Source organism: Phalacrocorax aristotelis, chromosome 4 (assembly GCF_949628215.1).
Source record: "Phalacrocorax aristotelis chromosome 4, bGulAri2.1, whole genome shotgun sequence".
NCBI lineage: Eukaryota > Metazoa > Chordata > Aves > Suliformes > Phalacrocoracidae > Phalacrocorax > Phalacrocorax aristotelis.
In genome coordinates, this window is record NC_134279.1 from 15,483,541 (window position 1) to 15,505,625 (window position 22,085).

Consider the following 22,085-nt stretch of genomic DNA (forward strand, 5'->3'; position numbering starts at 1 on the left):
TAAAGCCTTTTAAAATAAAAGAAACAATTACAATAGAAATTAGTAGGTAAAGGAATCATACATTAACAAGATGAGAGATAATTCAATTCAACTTTATTCTAAAAATATGATGGTATCACTATTTATTATGTTGGCCAAATCCCCACTTTTTTAACTGAGCAGCATGGTTCTTGTTAAGAGAGGAATGTATGCAGTCCATACCCTGTAATGTACGCACATCACCAGGCTTTAACACCTCCCCCAGCCTAGACTATTTCTGCACAAGCATATTAAAGCCCAAATTTCTCTGTGAAACATCACCCTGGCTTAAATTATCAAAAATTAGGGAAAAGTTTTAGCTTGACCAGAGATAACATTGTTCTTTAGTCTGTTTCATCCAACTGCATTCCAGTGGATGTAGTTGTTTAGTGTCTCTCTCATATGGGGTGTTTCCAAGTTACAGAAATGAACTCTTCTAAAGAGCAGTGGGTGCTGGTTGATGAGAAGCCTTTCTTGTTCAAGATACTGCACTACATTCTGAGGTCGCTGTATTTAATTAGCTTACCTTTTACTCAGTAGCCCATAAAGTTCGGAGTTTTCTTTATCATGAGTAAAGACATTCCTTTCTAGCAAATCTTTTCCAAGTCTGTACACAAGAAAATACAGCACTTACCTCCATTCCATATCTAGGGATGCTGAAGTATTTGAGCCAGGAGAGCCAGGACATGACGCTTGTGAGATTGACCAACAACCCAGAGAAAATCTAGAGGCAAGGATTTCAGAGAAGCCACAAGAACAACAACAGAAAAACAAATTACAGATTACATGCTGTTACCATGTGTTCTTTTCTATGTCTTGACTTTGCTTCTTCAGACTAAAAGCAAGTGGAAAGGTATTTCCAGAGGAAGAAACTCTTCCAGCCTTCTCCCAGAATGAGTAACGGGGAATGCTTTAGCCCCTGCATTAAAGCCAGATGTTTCCCATCTGTGAGTCCCATATGGGTTCACATGACCTGTCTGCTGTTACTCGGGAGTATGGAGCTGCTGGCGTTGTGCACTCAGTTTGCTTGTGTGCCTTAAGTCTGAGGCAACGTAGGGTTTGGCTGTTGGTTCAGCACTGCCTTGTTGTTTATGGTGCCTCTCTTCTAACTGTAGCTGTTTGTGTGCTGCCTGGTTCTAATGTGCCCGATTGTTGGCTCTGCAGCTGAGGAGGGCAACTACAGTAGTGGTCTCAGAGAGCAGGAGGCTGTGGGTCATGTCCTCAGACAGCCAAGTGTGTCTTTGTCAAAGCTAAAGGAGAGTGAACAAAATGTAGCTCTAGGACACTTTCATGCTTTCCAGGCAGTATGCTGGCTGCCAGAGCTGCAGAGAAGAGGGCAGAGGAACCACTCTCCCTCCCCCTCACACCCAGCGCCCCACTTCTTGTTAAAAGGACAAATCAGAATCTTCCACCCACAGCATCAGAATATTCAAATCAGACAAATCAGGATATTCAACATGCTCGACCCCACAGTTTTTTGCAGAATTCGGCTGAACTCTGTGCCAGTAGGATTTCTAGATTTCAGCATTTCTAGGATTTCAGGATTCAGTCTAGAAAACTGAATAATTCTACTCACAATCATAAAAACAAATGTGATAGTCATGAGCAGGTTTGCTACAGCGACCACGCTCTGTCCTGCTGCAATGGCTAGTGCCATAGAAGTGGCTGTGTAGGACACCATCATAAGGGTAAACATCATTGTAAAGAAGGCTTCTACTGTTGGTTTCAAACCTTAAAGATCAGAACAAGAAGGGTTTCAGTACGATCCTGCCAAAAGCTCTACCATAACCTGAGCAACTATCCTGACTTATGTGGTGTATCCTGCCTACAGAATATATTTTGTCTGACAGCGTAGGCTACATTACTGAGACCCAAGACTGCAGTGGGGCTTGTGACAGCCCATACATGTATGCCCTGTCAAGGGACAACAGGATGAATAAGTAGTATGCCTGTAACTGCAGTAACACTGGAGATAGCAGAATGGGTAGAAGTTACAGTATTGTACTCCACAGAGGCTGTGGCTTCAAGCTGTCTATCAAAGGAGAAATTTCTGGTGTGCTTCCATGAGCAGCTGTACAGCATTTCACTTGTTTCCAGCAGAGAACTCTCCTAATGGACCTATTGGCCTTTGCTTGACTATGGATTTGGTAGCAAGGTCTATCTCACTCAAGTTTCATGGTCTAACAGCCTCTTGCTGATGTGGCCTTATTTTCCATTCCTTAGGGAAAAAACTCAGACCAAAGCAAACTGTGAATATTTTTAAATTTTGCTTGCACTTTCAAGCTTTTGGGACATCCCAAATGGATGTTGTGATCTGAAACCTTACCCTAGGAAAATGGTCTGCCTGGGACATGTTTGAGGATGATGTTTGAAGGTGTTCTAGAGCTGTAAAAGTTGGTGCCAGGAATTTTTAAAGTCTGCTCGCTAACCAGAAGGCATTTCACCAAAAAGAACAAGCTGATATTAATTCACACAATATTAAGTTCTTAAAAGAAAACTTTTTATTTGATAGGTGTTCTTGCAAGGATGGAAAAGGTATCTTGTAAAAGTCACCAGAAGCTAAGATGGCCATAAATGAAAAGGAATAAATCAAATCTAGGTAGTAATGGTTATAGTACACTTCCTTCTAGGGATGGTGGAGATGAGTCATGTCACAGATTCTGACATGAATGCCTAAATCTTTGAAAAGTGTGTCTTTTCTGTAAAGAGCATGGTATGCTACAAGCAAGTGCAGGAACCACTGCCACGCCAATGTAGTGCTTTAGCCTATATAAAGGTACACATATACACGCACATATAGAAAATGCAAGTGCCTTGTTGATTTATTAAGGGGGGTGTAATGGGACTGTAGGAGACTGTACTTGCCTAACATGAAGTAAATTATACAGGTGAAGATGATGCTTGGTATAGTCCTCACAGGTATTAAGTCAGCCATTAGCTTTGCGATGAAATATACAGATGTTCTGTAGTACCCACTGATATATTCATGTCTGGAACACAGAGGTATATACAGCATATTACAAATTTAATAACTAAAAGCCTGTAAGATTATTTTTCCTGGAGACAAATGAATTCTAGCTCAAACTGGAAAAAAAAGAGTTCTCTCATGGCTAGGCTGTAATGCATATGTTCAGTAAGCCACACAAGATAGTAATGATGGCATTTTCATATGCAAATGAATATGGATACTTGTGCACATAATTTTTAGTAAATATATGTCACGTCATCAAAACAGAGAAAGATGGTAAAGCTTAAATAATTTTCCTTTTCTGTACAGTGTAATCTGCATAGTTTTAAAGAATCCAGTTGAGTAGTATTTACTGTCCTCGCTAGCAAGTCACAAACTTATTAATCAACACCTAAATTGAGTATTCAGGTTTTTTTTCCTACATATGTTAATAATTTTAAACTCTGAGCTGTTTGCAGTCATAGGAGATTTTGAGATTTGCAGACAACTCACAGGCTAAAAGACTGCATTTGCAATGAGCACTAACAGTGAAATAATTTGAAAACTCTGCACTAGGTGTACTTAAATAACAATTAGCTACAGCACAGCAAGCAAGCAAACTCTCTAATAGTAAACCCTGATAACTTTCTTCTATGTTTTACTTACATAAATATCTTTTTTTCCACAACAAAGAGTTCAATAGCTGAGATGCTGCTAAAACACTGGTTGGTGGTCAGAAAGAACATTGCACCCACTCTACAAAAAGCAAAACAGCAAGCTGTTATTAAAAAAGTGATGTATATGTACTGTTTCCACTACAGTGTACATAAATCCAACCATAGTGCCCGGAGCTCAGCGGTATATGACCTCCCATCCCAAATTCTGTGCGAAAAGGCTTGGCTGCAAGTCTGAGTCCGTAGCAAACCTGAAGTAGATGTGGTACAGGCAGTATTTGTTATCTCTACGCAAGAATAGTATGTTCTCTGATGCAGTCAAAGGATAGAAAATGCACTAATTTTCCTTTTTTAAAAACGTAATTTCCTGACACATTAAAAATTCTCAGTCTGTGAGGTATTTGGCTGATGCAAACAGTGAGGAACTGAATAAGCAATGTGAGAAGTTGTTTTCACCTTTTCCACTAAGATTTCAGGCTTTGCTTTCACACTTTCATATCTAATTTAAAACTGGGCTATTTTTACATAAATACTATGAAGTGTTTCAAGACTAAACTAAGAGCTTTCTTAGTTGCAAACTCACGTGTTAGGTCATGGACATACAGCTCTCAAAATGATACATAGACCAGAATAATTTTGAAATCTAGCCTTAGATGCACCTTCTGACTTACCGCTGGTAAACTCAAGTGTGTATATAGAAGCAGTTGCAAGGTCAAAGTGTTAGTTACCCAGGTTTATGGAGCCAAGTCTGTATATTTTAATCTTAAATTTTTTTATCTTGGGAAAACCTTTGCAGAAAATAAATTAAAATGCTGCCATGCTGAATTAAGCCTTTAAACTATGATTTCTGCTGTTCAGTGTTTTCAGCAACCTGACTGGCACGGAAAGACGTCATCCTACAGAAGTAGCGTTACTCACTCCATTTGGACTTCTTGTCCAGGTTACAGCCATGGACAGGCAGAACTGCACCCCCCCACAGTTCTGCAGGGACCTTCCTAGAGGCACAAGAACTCCCTCACTTTGAAGTCATTGATGTAGGCTTGGCCTTACCTGCTGATGTGAAGGGAAGCATTTTCTTTAAAGAGGTAGAGCTTGTGGGTTCCTTCTCAGCCTCCAAGCTGTTGGTTATCCTATCGCAACGATGAGGGAGCTTTATCAAATTTTTAGATATCCATTACGTAAACTGACTAACCTGTTCTGTAGTCCAGCAGAGTCCTCTTTAAGTCCAAAGAAAAGAGCACCTACAACCAGTCCCAGGAAAGCTGTAACACACAACTAAATGTAAAAAAGAAGAGGAAAAGTATTATTCTCGTTGCTTTCAAAGTGTCAGTGGTTTGGGGTTTTTATGAAATATGTAGCGGGTGAATATAAATTACAGGAAATGTTTTCAGAAAGGAGAAAAGCTATCCAAGCTGGGAGGGGAGTTAATGGGACAGTTAGCAACCTGCAGCACAGTAGTACTTTGAGTCTTGTGCCAAGGTATCCTTTGAGAGCTGAGACACAGCAGCTCCCCAGTGGAGCCTTTGGTGGCAGCCAGCTGTTTCTGCCTCATGTGGGCAAGGCACTGGGATGGCTAGAAAAGAGGAACAGCACAGGAGCTTCAGCTGCTGCTCACTCTTCTGTGGCGGCACTGGCAGGAAGCACATTGCTGCAGCAGTATCCAGCTTCTCCCTTTTCCCCAGATCTGTGACCTGAGGGAACTGTCTGGGAGTGCTGGGAGGGTGCTAGCACCAGTGATGGGAGGAGGATGATAGCAGGGGCTTGGTGGGGCAGATTAGGAAGAAGGAATAACACCTTTCCCCAAGGTGTTATTGGCACCTCAGCTAAGCTCCTTTCCCCCACCACTCTTTCAGCCATTCTTGGATGTTGTGATTAATCGGTAATCGGTGATTTACTGCAGCATCGTTCCTCTCTCCCTACTGATACTCTCCACCATTCATCCTCATTGGGACAGTTGGTGACTCGCCATCTGCTGTCAGTGACAAGAGTAACTTCAGCTCTAGGGCTGACTGCAGCTCTTCAGAGCAGTGCTTCTGCACGGGTTTCTCTGGAGCCACCTGAATGCAACTTTGAGCTTGGCAACCAATAACCAAAAGCAGTCTTCCCTGACTGCTGGTTTGGGGATGACAGTTTATTTGCATGTTCTACAATGTGTAATTTTTGGCCTCTATCACGTACCTTATTGATGGGACTGTTTTTAACATGAGCAAGATACTACGATAAGGCTATAGGTGTACTGATATTTGCACTCTGTAACACAATACCAAAGATACCAGCTGCCTCAAGGATATAATTTAAAAGACTGAAGTGTGTACACCACACTGTTTTAATGCTAAACGCAAATGACAAAAATCTCAACAGAACTGATTATATCAGGCAGTTCTGTAATTTTTAAGTCTGAGCAATGCATGAGTCTTAACACTATAAACTACTTGATCCATGGTACCCTATCACTAAGATCCTGCCGAAAGGAGCAAATGTCAGGGATAATTCAGCTCCTAAGCCAGTTGCAGTGGAAAGCAGGGATCATTTCAAGACCAATTTGGAGCAGATTAATGAAGAAAGGCTTAATGTGCCTTTCAAAGAATGCTTGTAAAATCCATCCCTAATGAGGGTGGGGAGACAGAAAAGATTGTGAGAAACAGTGAGGACCATTAACCTTGGGGTATTAAGAGATCCTTGAGAGTCTAATTCTTGTCACAAGGTCAAGCTTTTACAAAGCAATTGTTAAGGATCTCCATAGTATCAACATACAGACACACACACACATGCTCAAAGCCTTTTAACCTCAGGGATTATGGACTCATTTCCCCTCCGCGCTGGCTGTTTGTTCACTCATTATATAAACCATGATGAAGATAATTTATACCCCTGATTGGGACCAATTTTTCTATTGGCTCTTCTAGAATTGCTGAGAATTGCAGTGGGAGATTTGCTGGTCCTGGGACTGAAGAGTTTGGCTTGTGAATTAGGGGATTCCTGAGGATTAGTCATTCTGCAGAGGTCAGCCAGGCATTCTTTATTTTTGAATGCAATGTGCAGCTTTGAAGAAATCAACACTTTTGGTGTTGATTCTTCTGAAAAAGCAGCACTATCAGGGCCAGTCATGTAGAACATGTTCATCTTCCATGGCTGGTGTTAGACCCTATTACGGTCTTCATCACATCTCCTCCAAAAGACATCATTGCCATCGTGAACAGTCAAATGACCAAATGACAGACACATTATGAGACAGTGAAAATATTTTTACACTTGAGCAAACTGCCAGCACTTCATTATGTGCTGAAGTTTAATTAAGTATACAAGTATAGTCTGTTAACTTTCTCTGGTGGGGGAGATTTGAGGCCAAACCCCACAGTGCCAAGCCTCGACAAGTAGAGTCAACTCTGAAGAATGTTCTTGAGTAACTGTGTGAAACCACTTGGGAGATAACCTGCTCCTGGATGGGAGCAGCAGAATACCCTGCTGGAAAACACCTTGCCTCCCAAAGTCTTTCAGTAGTCCAGAATTAATTAGTGAACAGTCCCTCATGCTGCTCATTCTGGGGGCATTCAGAACACTGTCTAGTGAATCAGATTTCCAGACTTTGAACAATCTTTTTTCAGATACTTCCTGCAGTCAAAATATCAAAAGGCAAAACCATCCCAATGACTTTTCTAATACAGGAGTGGAATAATTTCAACACATACCAGAAAAGAATAGATACAAACAGCATTACCTGAGCTATGGAAGCTTGAGGGTTTCCTACCAGATTTTTAAATGTGCGCTTGGACACCCATTTCAGCTGATGAAGGAAGGAATTGGCATATGTGATTTGTCGTAAAACTGCTTTTGTTTTCTTTTTATTTCCCAAAGAAATATTCTCTAATATTGCTTTTGTTTCTTGGTAGTAGGCAGAGTGGGAGTATTTTTCTGCTAACTTCTCAGCCAAGGTTTTATCATATTCTGTGCATTCTTCAGTCCTCTCTGCTGAAAAGATTAAAAAGAAATATGACCGTTTCTGTAAGGGATGGGAAGATTGTTTAGGAGTTAAGCCAGGGGATTTATATTGCGGTGGAAGAGTTACTAATGAACCAGAAGAATTAATATGCACATTCCGTTCCAGTGGTTCATTTCACTCAGTCTCATAGCATGCAATTCAAAAGAGTCAGTATAACTAAGACCAAACCTGTCTTTGTCTGTGCAATCTGACCAAAGGCAGCAGCTTCAGAGCAGACTGACTAGGTAAACCCATGACTGCTGATGAAGTTTCAAACTGGCAGCAATCTGACTTTTTCATCAAAAAGTGATTTCCACCCCCTGCCGCCCAGGTTTCTGTAAGTGATCTGTTTCACAGATCTGATGAGATAATCCTAGACCTCGCAGACCTTTAGATCCAGGTAATCCTGCATGTGGCTACTTCAGTCAAACGTTTGAGTCTTTCATAAAGAAATTTCAGCTGGAGCTCTTTTTTTTTTTCAACTGTAGTCCAGTGTGTGGTTTTCCAATGACAAATACAACATGCGTTGCCAGCTATAATATTAGTCAGACCCTGAACACAGTCACATTTTTGTAAAATGCTGGTTACTTCTTTTGTATAGGTACAGTGAAACTGTGTATTTGGGCACATGCATTTTCATTATTTCATTTCCCTTTTCATTCATGTGAAAAGAGAGTGTGCTATAAAGAAGTAGCAACAGACAGGATGAAAAAGCATACTACTGAACATAGGTGAGATTTCATTTGTTAGTTTGGGGATAATTTATGCCTTGCCACAACTCCAGGGAAGCATCAGGAGAACACTGGTCCCCTATTTTTACGCCTTCTTCCCACCATACTCAGAGGAAGGAAAACAGTAATTTCCTAACAGCTAAACCATTCCATTAGGTAAAAAATACAAGTCATAAATGCATCAAATTATGTTGCTAACTGGAACAATTGTCCTGGTTTATCGGCTCTGCTTCTGCAGGACTTCAGTTGGTTTGCCTGAAAGATGAAATAAGCTCTTTCTGTCTGTTGAGAGGTAAAAAACCAGCTTCTTGTATTCCCAGACATTATAACTTCAACACAGGAAAATGCTCTTTCACCTTTAATACCTTGTAATTTGAGTGTGACACAGAAGTATACAGGTCAGTTTATGAAGAAAAGGATAGCAATAATAAATTACTAAATACCTATTTATGAGTGGCAAACTATTCTTGCATAGACAGGAATATTTTACGTAGTAGGGCTGTATGTGAATTTGGTACTTATTTCAGGTTATGCTAATTATTTTCCACGTATAAACAAAAATTATTTAGGAACGGTGTGGGTTTTTTTTTCCTTTAAAGCAACATGGATCAGCAGTATGTAATACTCTCATGCATACAGGTAACCGTATGCATGTACAGCACAGTTATTGGTTGTTTGACACCTGTAAGTGATTTTTCCTGTGTTGTGTTGGACACCTTCTGACAAAATACATGTTATTTCACTCAGCTCTGGGTTTCATACCTGTGTTAGTTTCATTGGTCTTGCTCATTGCCACTGCAGTGGAGTCTCCATTAATGATGTCCAGGAAGAAGTCTGCAGGGTTGTTGTACGGCTCACACTCGTAGCCTGTGGTGACAACATTACAAGCCCTAAATGGTGGTTGTGTGACTGGCAGAAGGCTGTGCATACCCATCGTGAACAACAGCCAGACCACTGTGCCTGTTGAGCAGCCTGCACTGTACGCATTGCAGGCGTCAAAAGGCCTGTGCCTACCCAAGAGATGAATGGCACTGCCAGACAGCTCTATCAGTGAAACCAAGATGACAGCTGGCAATATGCCCTTCTTAACCCTAGTCTGGGCTTTGTCTAATTAAGATGCACCCAGGAACAGCTGATTAGAGGTCAGCCCTATCATGCAAACCCACATATGGGTTGAGGGGTGAATCACCAAGAGAAATGCTTAGCTTGTTAAAATTCTGGGCTTGCTAATACACACTATGTCCAATTCTGATCAAGCACTACTGGAATTTTATTCAAGTTAGTACAAACTAAAGATGTTGCTACAGTTGGCCCTGCTGTGAATTGTGCTCACCAATAGACTGGAAGTACTCGATGGTGTGCTGAGCGGGCCCGTGGTACAGCACTCTTCCCGCGGCTAGCAGCGTCAGGCTGTCAAACAGTCGGAATATGGAGTACCGAGGCTGGTGGATGGAGAAGATTATTGTTTTTCCTTGTTTTGCCATCCTGAATGTGAACAACAACAGAGATGGTAGCTTTGCAAGTCAATTCAGAGTTTAGATAAGAGAATTGGCAAGTTCAGTTAAGCCTTGGTTAAGTATGATTAACTTGGCATGCCTTAGAGGGAAAAGAAAAATAAAATATTTATGTCATATTTATAGTGTCTCTGTGAGAAAAGAAAGTTCCTTCTCTCTAGGAATGTTGTTGGAGGGGAAGGTCCTGGGAAGATTTTCATGCAAACAGAAAGCTCTGGGGAGAGGTGTTTGAGTCCTCTTTGCTTGTAGTAAATGCAAAATAATGTAAAATTTGTAAATACAGAGTGTGCTGTGCTTGTTTTCTCAAAGATAGGCCTGAGATTTTGTGATGGGGGAACAGCTAGCTGTGTTGTAACTACCATCCGTATTAAAATGGATCACCTTACCAGACTGTACAACAGGCATTTAATCACTTTTCTGGCCCAGGCAAACATGAAAATAAATGAAACTATCCATGACAGCTATAATGGACAAATTGCAGTCCTGACATGCACACACTTTGTGCAGGGCACTCTGTGTACTGCTGTGAGCAGCTGCTTTGGAGTGAGAGAATTCAAACAGCCTTTTTTCTACCCCCATTGCAGCCTTGGTTTACTGGTGAACAACTATATGTCTGTTTTCCCTGTTTGCTCATTCTAACTGTAATTTAAGTCAAATACAACTGAAATGCAGCAGAGTTGAGTGGTGAAAAGAGGAAGCTGTTTCCAAGGCCATCACCTTTTCAGTAGCAGTAGGACAGCATTAGCAGTGCTGGCATCGAGTCCTGTAGTTGGCTCATCCAAAAACAAGATAGCAGGATTAGTGATGAGCTCCATCCCAATATTGGTCCTCTTACGCTCTCCTCCAGACACTCCACGAGTGAACTGGGTGCCAACCTGCCACAAAACAAGAAACTTGCTTCATTTGGCCTGATAACAAATACTTGAGTGAACAGCATCCTACTGACATGGCAGCATTTGGGAAGAGGTGTAAGAAGTTTTGACCCTACTCTCAGGTACAGATGTAGATTTCACCTCACACAAAGGCCATTTCTTAACATTATAATTACTTGAGGTGTTCTCTTTTTCTCCAACCACAAACTACCTTTGCCCTTCCCCACAACATAATACCATATGGCAGTAGCAGCACAGAGTCTGTACAGATCGCCATACAGAAATGTTTTTAATTACTGTATTACTGAAATAGCCTGTTTAATTTTACTTTTTTTAATCTGCCATGATAAGCCATTTGGTTAATTAAATAAATCATTTAATATTTGTTCATGATGTAAGCACCATATTTACATGACTTACCTTGGAATCTGCCACTTTGCTCAAACCCAGTTCACTGATGATCTGATTAACTCGTTCCTTTTTTTCCTGTTCCTTCACTGACTTTGGCAAACGAAGTGCGGCTGAGAACTTCAGATTTTCCCTTACAGTCAGGGTTCCCATCACCACATCATCCTTCATTTAAAAAAAAAAGTAGATGGTGGTTGCTTAGCAATTTCTATTTTTTCCTCTGAGAACTGCATCTACCTGTGTTTTACGTGTCTTTGCATTCAAAGGGACAGAAGAAACTGCAAGAACATGTGGTAAGGTGCATCTTCCACGCCTATGTTGTAGCAGAGTGTTGATTTCATGCACATAATTATATTTGCCTTTATCCATAAAGCAATGCAACATAGGAACATCCTCCATCATGCATTATATCAAAATGCATAAATAGCAATGTATTCAAAACTCCCCTCATGTATTCTTACCTTAATCAGTTTTTTTGGAGGTGTTGAGTGAGATACTGAAGGGCTAAAGGGACCTAAGGAGCACCTACTGCTCAGGTCACTATCACTGTGCATTTGTTAATGCAGCCTTAGCCCACTGCAGGTAGGAGCAGGGAGAAGAGAAGGAAGGAAAAGAGAGGTTGGGTCTTTGTGGGGTAAGGTGAAGATTTTCTGAGCTTGTTTCAGCGAAGAAGGAAGTAGGGTAGGTTTTTTAGATATTAGCTGCTTGTCTCTTGCAAAAGGAATCTGTCAGATGTAGGACGTTCAGAGAGTTATGTGTGTTTTGAGAGATTTCCTTTCTGTAATATGCTGACTGTACTTTTTTAAGGGGTCTTCACAGATGCATCTCTTCAGGTCTTGATAAACTGCAAGCATGCTGCTGACCACAGGTAGTGGGGAGGAGAAAGAGGGATGCAGTTTTCCTTCTTTTGTCTTTCACATGTCTTTCTCCTGAGCCCACCCTGGCAGGACAAAGGTTTTCTCAGAACGGGACTCAGTGATACTGTCCCTGGGCAAGTGGAGGTACAAGCTGTATATTATCAGAAAACATCATACTTGAAAAATACCCCATGCATATCGGAAGCCTACGGCTGTTCCCCCAAAGGGAGAACGAGGAGGGATCCAAAGTGTCTGTGCCCTTTGACTGTAAGAGCATTAAGGAAAGAGACTCAAAACCCAAGCAGAGCCTCTTTCCCAGTAAGGGTGGATGTGTGGAGAGTTGCTACTGCACTAGCCTCAATTCTTGTATCAAGACAAGATACTTGGAACACTGCAGCAACTTCTTACAATTGCAGTCAGAAGGGGACAATAAAAGCCATAGAGTGATAAAAATTACTTACCTGCACTACGTATCCAGAGGTACATTTGAAGTTGGCAGGCTGAGGAGCTCCATTGATCAAAACATTACCGCAAAGCCCGTGGGGGTCCTTCCTTGCAGCCAAAATGTCAAGTAGACTAGGAGAGAAGTTGGTTACTTTGTCAGATTAGCATGCACGAAGTAAACTGTCTGCACCACAAACCCAGTTCATGGAACAAACAGCTACATAAAAGCACCCATGTTAAACATTTGCTATTTAGAAAACTCCCAGCAACTTTCAAGGGCTGAGTTTCTTTTGTCCTCATTTCCTAAGGAAATGAGATCTGTGCAATTTCATAGTGCATTTGTGTCTGTTCAATAATATAAGCTTAATCTAGAATGATAGGTGAAGATCATGTTATCAGGACAGTGTGGACTAAAACTTAATTGCATCTTTGTCATGTAAGCTGATTGGGGTTTTTTTTTAAATCAGATATTTCTTAGAAGCCAGTGAGATTTGCACAGACCTAAATGAAAACAAAACCTTTTTCCTGAAAGTATTGTCCATTACTGCTAAATATGCACAGGCTCATTTTCTCCTTGATGTAATTTCTGTGTAGGGCAAAGAGGGCACTTACGAAGATTTACCACTGCCAGTGGGTCCCAAAATTGCATTCAGTCCTGGTCTCATGATGCCACTGTAAGGCAAAACAGAGGTTTTACAAAATAGATAGGGTGTTTTTATCTCTCTTACTGTTTCATCTGGTAGGCTAGCGTAAATTATCTGTAGAACTACCTTCTGCATCCCATTAATTTTTTAATTAATGAAGCTGTCTGATCACAAACAATATTTATAATCAAATTCCATCTTAATTTATATTCCTAATTCAGGAAGAGCTATTCTTCATATAATGAACACAACACAGAAATTTGAGTAAAATGTAGCAAAACCTGTATGCATGCTTTTCTTCCACAGGTTTCTAGAAGTGAAGCACATGGTTGCTTTAACCACATTCAGTTCTAAAGGTATTATTCTCTTAGCAGAGAGAATAATGGTCCCTATAGACAGAACATACTAGGGATTTGTCTGTACTTACAGAAACTGCAGTTGGTACTTTCTCTGTATCTGATTTTAAGCCACATGAACCTCAAAAGCTAGATAGAAAAGGGTTTTAAGTATTTGCGGAAGAGACCCTATAGAAATGATACAGTATATGGAAATACTGATGCCTTTTTTAATCTTTTTGCTGGAGCATGTGAAGGCGTCACTGCTATTTTTCCTGATTAGCCCCTAAAATCTGCCTTCAACAAGCTTTGGTGTACACAAGAATCATGCTGCACATACAAATGCCTGTCTGTATGTTATGATACCAGGTTTATCTTGAACTGCACTCTGGTACTGGTTGTTATCAGCAATCCAGGTATCAGTGACCTGAGTCGCTGTGGGTGTGGCCCAGTACAGCTGTTCTTAGGGTCTAATGACATGCAGTCTAGGAGGCTTCATTTCACTCTTCCTGATGCATGTTTGTTTCCTTCAGTTTCTTATTGTGGAAATTTATGGTTCCACAGATTAAGAACCATACAAATTATACATACGTTATCTTACGTTATGTGTGATTTTAACACAAAAAACCTAATATGTAACAAAGCAAATGCAGATGTTGCATTTTCTAAAAAGGAAAAGTGTAATGTGTGTTAAACATTGGTCTTTTACAGTAAGCCACAAGAGGGGCCTTCTGCTCACATTGTTGCAGATGACCAATGTCAGCCAACTGAGTTACCATAACATACAGTTCCTGAGGAGAGTAGGAAAGATTTTAAGAGTTCATGTTTAGGAGGTGTGGAAATTGCATGGGCAAAGAACAGGACAGACAGAGTTATACAAAGGAGTGAATATTTATGGCAGAAATTGGAGCTAGGGAGCTGAAAGTCACAGGTGATTTGGAATGGTGTATTGTATGAGTGCTTGCCACTTAGCTTAACTACTGAACTGTGAATGGGCAAGCTTCATGCATAGATTATTGAACAAGGGCTGTAACTGCAGTAGTGCCCAATGTTGGAAAAAGAAAAAGACAAAACTTCACATCTCTTCAAAGTTAACCTAACCCTCATTTATATTAATGTCTGAAACATTTTAAGTTAAAACCCCCCAAATAAACCTTCCAAAAGCCTGCCCTAGAGAAGGAGAGGCAAGCATTGAGGACAGGCTGTTGGTATCTCAGTTAAACACCATGGCACAGTGAGAGGCTTGCCAGGTAGTGTAAAACAACCACAGCTGGCTCATGTGCCCCGGTGTTGATAGCGGCCAGGAAGGCTGTCCCTCCCTGGGACTGGAGGAAATGGTGTCCAGCAGCACGAGCTCTCTGTTGTACAGGCTCAGCTCTAATGACTGAGGACCACTGGGGCCTAGCAGAAAGCTTAAACACAATTCATAGCAAATACGAAGCAACCATACATCCCTATAATTTTTCTAAATCTTGATCAAATTCTGTATGTTGTGCTTAGTGGCTCAGTGACACAAGTGGACTCAACTGTCCAGACAGAAATAAAACATACACATACTCTAAAGAGATGTTCAACTACATACTTGACATCTCTCAAAACTTCTTTATCGGCTGTTTTTTGACAACACAGGAACCCAGTCTTCATCTTCACATGGTAGCAGATGTTGTGGAAAGTTAGTATGCTTCCTTCCCTGCTGGCTAAGTCTGGAGAGGACTGCTTTCTGTTGTGGATGCCATTTGTATTGAAGTCTGACATCTGAATACTTAGGTGTGGCTGGCCTTCTGCCATTTTTCCTCTACAAATGAAAGGACAGGAAGGGAGAAGATTTGATTAGGTATGGAGAGGAAAGAAGTATCTGTTGGGTCCAATGTTCAGCACTGGGCCTACTGTGCGCCTTGCAGGTGCCCATCTAGGTCTCTCTCTTTCAGACAGGAAGTTTGGGTCCTGTGGGCTTAGACCTTGAGGTGACATGGAGCTGATGGGGAGCTGGGTCTGCCATATTGCTTCACACCATGTATGTGGTGTTAGGGAGGTAGAAGAGTCTCCCCTCCACCCTGATGGTCTGTTGTGGTGGGTTGACCTTGGCTGGCCACCAGATGCCCACCCAGCTGCCCTCTCAGATGAATCTCTGCACCAGTGCCTGGAGCACCTCCTCCCCCTCCTTCTTCACTGGCCTTGGTGTTTGCAGTGCTGCTTCTCCCACATTTTCTCACTCCTCTCTCACAGCTGCTACACAGCATCTTCTACCCTTTCTTAAACAGGTTTTCAGAGAGGTGCTACCAGCATCGCTGAGACGCTCAGCTTTGGCCAGCGGCAGGTCTGCTGGTGCTGGCTGGAGGCAGCTGTGTCCGGCACAGAGCAATCCCGAGTCCTTTCTCACAGAGGCCCCCCCAGCAGTCCCCCTGTGCAGCACCTGGCCCCAGGCACCAACTGCATCTGTTGTCCTGGTATGAGGAAGTAGGTACCTCTCACAGCGGGCACTAGAATGACATTATGCTCTTTCTGGAGGGCTGCCCCTGGCAGAGAGGTCTATACATACACTGCACATTTGTTGGAAACAACAGGTACAACTGGTGACTCACTGCAAGAGTGGCTCAGAATTATTGAGGTCCAAAAGGACCTGGCCTTCTGCCCATCTGCTTTGTCAGACTTCTTTCTAGTTTTGAATGTCCTTAAACTTTGCCCATTAGATACTCTTTTAAAGGGGTGGTATGAAAGTAAAGATACTCCTCCTACCTCTAGTGCTCCTGTGCAATAGTAAAAAAATCTAAAAATTGTTGGTTTATTTAATCAAAATAATTTTGCCAAGGGTGTAGGAATGTGGAAACTGACACTACTGATAAGTAATTATCTTCCTTGGATTTGCTTTCCGTGTCAAAACTAGAAGGTGGTTGTGCCATAATTAAAGTTATCTCACCTCCCTTGTCAGCCAGGCTCCTGCCTGTAAGCCATTCACCTACACTGTGGGGGCATCCCCAGCTGTCCCATGTGCATGCAGACCTTTGTCCCCTTTGTGCTTCCTGTGGCACAGGGTCATTCAGGTGAGACACAGGATCTGGCCTTTCTTTATATATCATGTTTACTCATCAGAGTCTAATTACATCAATTGTCAGTAGGGGAAATGTTAGTAATGCAGTAGTTCATGGAGACCGAAAGGGGAGATGAGCAGTTAGGAGCTCTGGGATGATCAGTCCCATATGTTAGCATAGTTATACTGCTTGCAGCAAGGAAGAAGGCAAATTATGAGACCATTTCAGACGTGATGATGAATTTGAGAGCCGTTAATAAAATGAGCCTCACAAAAAAAGCCGTTTAATCTAACGCAGTCATATGGTCACATAAAAAAACAAGCCCTAATCTTGTCAGTTTGCTAAGGTTGCTTGACAGACAGCTGAACTTCTCCTTTGTGGCTATCAGCACAGTGAAAACGCTGGAAACTGTACTTTCAGCAGCAGGCCTATCTGCACGTAAAGGCTGGTTCATCTGTCTCCCAGTGATGTTATCCCAACTTTAGCCCAAGGGTGCCTCTTCTGACAAAACTGCAGTCTTCTGTGCTGGCAAAAAGATAAGGTCTTAATGTTTTAGTAATCAGTAATTTTGGCCCAATTTTCCTACAATGAAAAGAAACTGTGTTCTAAATATAATGATAATGGGACTAGCCTTAATTTAAGCCAAAATGGATTTTGAGTAAGTTGAACATCAATTACATGTGAAACATTTAAAGTCTGGAGGCCTTTTATTGATAAACTGCCTACAGTCTTCACTACTGTGCTGGGGAAGACATCTACCTGCAGGAGGGCAGCTAATTTTATAAGGCTATTTTTATAGTAGTTTCTGGGCTAATCTGGCAGGACATCAGTCATTGCCATTTGAAAGGATGCTTTTGAAGCATTTGATGCATTTGAAAGTAGAGATGTGCATTCAGAACCACCGTGGGAACTTTTCACTTCAAGTCTCACCAATACGCAGAGCAGATGTTTGCTAGCATGCAGAGCAAGGTACCAAACACTGAACTGCGGAGTCAACACCACATACAGACATTACAAAATACCTTGAACTGTTGGATAACCAGCAGTATGATGTGAGTGCAGAATTCTTCAGAAGGCAGTGTGACTCTAGCCTTGATATATCACTGCATCTATAAGGTATCTAGATCGGTATTTTACTTGATCAGATGTTTTTCTCAGCTTAATGTTTCAGTGTTACTGACATTACAAGCAAATGGGGGAGAGTGCAGTGGAGTGTGACCTCAGGCATTATCAACAGAATAGTTAAATTCTAGTTTGTTTCATTTGGGTTTGTTGGGTTTTTTCCAAAGATGAGCATAAAAAACCTAACTCAGCACTTGCACCGAAATTTCAGAAATGCTCTTTAGAAAACAAACTTTTCATTTAGGAATGAAACAGATTCAATCTTCCAGGCTGAACTTGGCTGGAAGACAATAAGCACAGGACCAGAAACTATTTTAATAAATACAGGATCACACTACTTTCAAAGAGTTGTTTTTAGGAACAGACAGTACGTTGAAGTTAATTTTAATTTATCAATTGAGTTATGATTAGATTGTACACTTATTTGCACAGAACACTGTAGAAGCTAGAGAAATAAATCTGCTACGTGAAGAATTAGACATACCCATAGCAGACAGTCCCCCAGTGGCTATTTAATAAAGGTATCAGCAGGAAACCTCCAGTTCAGGAAGGCCTGAGCCCACTGATTGCCCAAATCTGCCAGAGAAAAATAGCATTCTTTTATATTGTCCCTTGTGAAGGCATTGGTTACTGGCAGCTATGAGTAGAGGCTGGATTCACATCTAGCTAGACCTCTGGTGTAAGTCGGCATGGCCCTTCATGGCTGCAGTGTGCTTGTGCTGCTTGCAGTGACAGGGTGGGATGCTGTAGGTGGAAGACAGATTTGCCTGTGTGCTGTTCCTTCTGATGGCTGCCCCTTCAGGGAAAGGTGTATTTATGGGCATGCCGTTTATCAAAGTAAAAAAATTCTATTTCAGATGTTAATACTGAAAATGGCATTTCACACTTTCAGTGCTACTAGAATTTATTGCAGAAGGAAACTGCAGAATACACATTTGCCTTAAACTTGAATGGTTATTTATCAGTTGATCTGTGAAATCTGTGGTAGCTGCCTCTCTTCTCAAAGGAGCGTAACCATTGCAAGGACTGCGTCACAGCAGCTCCTTAGGATGACAAAATGACAGAGTTCTGGACATGCTGGCGGGTAGGGGCCTTGGGAAGTCCCGTAACCCAGCTTTTCCCTCTGAGTGGGACTGTCACCAACATGAGATTGGGGCAGCTGTGGCTTTGCCTGGGTGACTCGTGGGAAGCTCCGAGAGCAGTGATTTGGTTCTCTGCTAACAGTGTGCTGAGAGAAGATGAAATGCTAACAGCAGAAATAATGCGTGCTAGAGTTAGGCTTTTGGTTGGCTTTTTTCCACTCTGGGTTAAGTACTTGCGGTGAGATAAAACAGTTTGGTGTTTTACAAACCAACCTTTCCATTTCTGATCTAGCGATAAACATCAGCACAGGAATCCAGGGGCATGCTCCTTGACAGCTAATATAATTGTCAGCTGTTCGCAATTGCTCCATAGGAATGGATTTTTTAAAATATTGTTTTAGGCCTTGTTTAAAAAATTATTTATTGCATTTAATGTGACATACAGCTGTGAAATGTTTTAAGTCAGAGCACGTGCAAGACAAAGAAACAACCATGATGAATGTTGATCAAATCAGTTTCTATGCAAACTAAAATTCTTTAAATGAAGTTTCCTAGAATTCATTGCCAATGGCTTACAAATATCTACTTTAGATCAGAAATGAGCAGGAGATTCAATAATATGTACTGCCTGCTGTATTCAGAAATATTCATTAATAGGATAAAGTGTTTCATAGCCTCATCATATCAGCTCTGGGTATAATACATTATTTTTGCATCAGTTAAATATAAAATTTGTGAACTCTTTGGGGATTTTACAAATTTAATTTGTTTTCCCAAATCTTTCTACAGTATTTTTATTGCCCCTGACTTCAGCATCAATTTTAGTTCAAGCCTAACAGAAAATCCTTTTCCTCAGAGGTCTCAGAAAATTTTGTCAGGAGGCAGAGTACTACATCTTGAGATTTGACCTTTTATTAATGGCAAAATGAAACTACTTTCTTAAGAACGCTCATGAAATTTCTTTGCCCACTGTTTTGATGCACAGAAAATTAAACCTTCAGTATGGTCACTTCCCAGACTTGTGAAGCACAAGGTCTCTCTTTTCCCTACATATACAGCGGCACTAAAGAAAAACTTAAAACAACAACAAAATGTACTACAAAGTTCCATTGACTTAAACCTACTTTACCACAGCAATACCATACCTGGGGTCTTTCAAGCAATTTCAGTAAATCTATTTGTATGCCTTAAGATATGTTGTCTATATAAAAAGCTAAGTAACATTCATTCTTGCCCACCTTCCTGCAGAGATTTTGGCACCGAAAGATATTTGCAGTTCAAACAGAAAAAACAATACTACAGGAATGATAGTAAAATTTTGAATGGCAAAAATCAAAAGTACATTTAAATGTATATTTTTAAATCCAGGCAGATATTCAAAGTATTTTATCTCTATAGAGAGTAAGCATTGAAATTACTTAAGGAGGAAGAGTTTTAGAGACACAAGAAGCTTTCAGCACAGTTTTCCAAAGGAAGCTAGCTGAAACCCTTTAAAAAAATAGCCTGTTTTCTTTTTTCTGAATACTTGAACCTGCCAGAAAAAACACAATTAGGTGAGCTATTATTTCTCTTATTTTTAGTGGGTACAAAGTTCAGTCTTGCAGCGTGCAAGCTGAAACAGTACAGTATCTACTACAAATGTGCGTTTCAGACTTTGGATCAATATAAATACACAGAAGTTGTAATTATACTTTTTTTTTCCTCCTCAGTCGCATGCATTTGCAGGGGTGTAGACTGGCCAGAGAATAGATGTGGGCATGGAAAGAGGGCAGTATAGCCTAGGACTGCCAGCCCATAGGACCATACAGTCCTCTTTCTCCGGAACACATGTAGGAAATTAAAACCATTTGAGTAAATAAGGCTAATGCGATTCAGGCAGTCTGTAAGTTAATTGCCAACCAATTTACTACGGATTTGTAACCTACCTTCCGTGGAAAGAACCCTGTGTGTTAATTGGGGTCCGAGTAAGCAGCGCTTTGTGTGTGCAGGTGTTAGCACGCATGTTATCTGCAGTGCATTAACTTGCATGGGCAAACTCTGAGTATGGTAGTGCCTGCAAAATATTCTAACTTTTCTCCTTTTTACTGGTTTCATTTTAAGCCTTGAAGCTTTCACCCCCATTTATAGAACATATTTTCATTAATTTCTTACTAACTTTCCCAGTAAAATCCCTTGCAAAGCTGGGAAAAGGTAGGCAAGCATTTTGCTGTGTTTTCCTTGGGTGTTGGAGGAAAACAGCTGCTGAATCTAATTCCTTAGCGATGGCAGAGTAAGCAATACATGGACAAAGAAGCAAGCAACTACACCGAATTAAATCTATCTCGATAAAAGGGCTGAACAGTTGGTACTGACTCACCAGTAGCAGGTCTGGGTCAGCACTGCAGGGCTGCTGAGGAGGTGGCAGAGGTGGTGGAAGGGAAGCAGGAGCCAGGGAAGAAAAGAGCGTGGTGTGTAGGAACGTAGCCCTGATGGCTCGCTCAGTTTGCAGGGCAGGGCAGTCCTACCCTTTTCCTCACATCTGCTGCAAAACAGTGGTGAGCTGGGAGCTGGGTTCCCCACGCTCAGTCACCCCAGGGAGTCTCCACCCTCTTCCTGCACGCTGGGGAAGCCAGAGGGCTTCCTGGGGAGGGCAGGACCAGGATGAACTAGAACTTTCACCTTTTTTGCTTTTAGCTGAACAAGTTGTAAGTGAGCTAAGAACCCAGGTCAGAACATTACAAGGCCAGCTTTTTTTAGCTGGCTATAATCTGGGATGGGTAAGTATCTCATTGTTCAGGAACCATGCTCCTGGGATCTTGTTCTTTCCTTTATCACTAATTTTATTATAATTAACTCTGTACTGTATTTATACATGACTTACAAGCATCCTAGCAGCCAGTGAAGACCATTGCATAGTCCCAGTAGCCTTTGAGAAGGTGCATACATGACCAAATATATTAAAAATACTGCCATCTCACACATCGAATTATTTCATCCATGCTCCAGAAAAGTACCAGTTAAATCACCATGATGTTAACATCACACATTTTACCTGAGTAGCAGCTTTCCCAGCAGGTTCCCGGCTGCTCAGAGTGGGCTGCGTTACACCTATGTGTTCCCTCCTCCTGAATTTAGACTCAGAGCTATATACCTCCATAGCCCTGCCGCCCTTTGTCTTACAAGTGTCTTACCTCTGCTTTGCTTTTTAGACCAAAACCTTGCATACTTCAATATTAACATACCTAGGAAATATTTAAGACCTCTTTTTCCCATCAGTGAACATGATAGGCCCTGGAGCTGCTACCACCCATGCCGGTGAAATTGCACCTAACCACCCTGTCAGTTGTGCCAGCCCCAGCGTGCTGGTTGTGGTGACACTTGGGGAAGAGGACTGTATTGCAGAACTGTGCCGCCAGCAGACTGTGGTTTCCCCGTGCTCACTCAGTGGTG

General features: G+C 41.4%; 1 protein-coding gene across 7 annotated transcripts in view; it reads right to left on the reverse strand.

Moving 5' to 3' along the window:
- ABCG2 (ATP binding cassette subfamily G member 2 (JR blood group)) overlaps positions 1-21,266 on the reverse strand; it is a 22,601-nt gene extending 1,335 nt beyond the window's left edge. Inside the window, exons 1-17 of one of the 7 annotated variants that reach the window (XM_075090388.1) lie at positions 21,013-21,251; positions 18,059-18,150; positions 16,867-16,972; positions 15,006-15,218; positions 13,057-13,116; positions 12,462-12,576; positions 11,156-11,308; positions 10,581-10,738; positions 9,683-9,834; positions 9,112-9,216; positions 7,358-7,608; positions 4,832-4,914; positions 3,632-3,721; positions 2,884-3,008; positions 1,595-1,749; positions 653-742; positions 1-6 (exon numbers count right to left, since the gene is read on the reverse strand). The exon at positions 1-6 is cut by the window's left edge and continues 92 nt beyond it. In XM_075090388.1, coding sequence (XP_074946489.1) covers positions 1-6; positions 653-742; positions 1,595-1,749; positions 2,884-3,008; positions 3,632-3,721; positions 4,832-4,914; positions 7,358-7,608; positions 9,112-9,216; positions 9,683-9,834; positions 10,581-10,738; positions 11,156-11,308; positions 12,462-12,576; positions 13,057-13,116; positions 15,006-15,211 — 1,749 coding nt within the window. In that variant the 5' untranslated portion in view covers positions 15,212-15,218; positions 16,867-16,972; positions 18,059-18,150; positions 21,013-21,251. Of the gene's footprint in view, positions 7-652; positions 743-1,594; positions 1,750-2,883; positions 3,009-3,631; positions 3,722-4,831; positions 4,915-7,357; positions 7,609-9,111; positions 9,217-9,682; positions 9,835-10,580; positions 10,739-11,155; positions 11,309-12,461; positions 12,577-13,056; positions 13,117-15,005; positions 15,219-16,866; positions 16,978-18,058; positions 18,151-21,012 lie in introns of all 7 variants that reach the window. The other 6 variants (XM_075090386.1, XM_075090385.1, XM_075090384.1 and 3 more) reach the window with 6 other exon arrangements.
- Between the last annotated feature and the right edge of the window lie 819 nt (positions 21,267-22,085).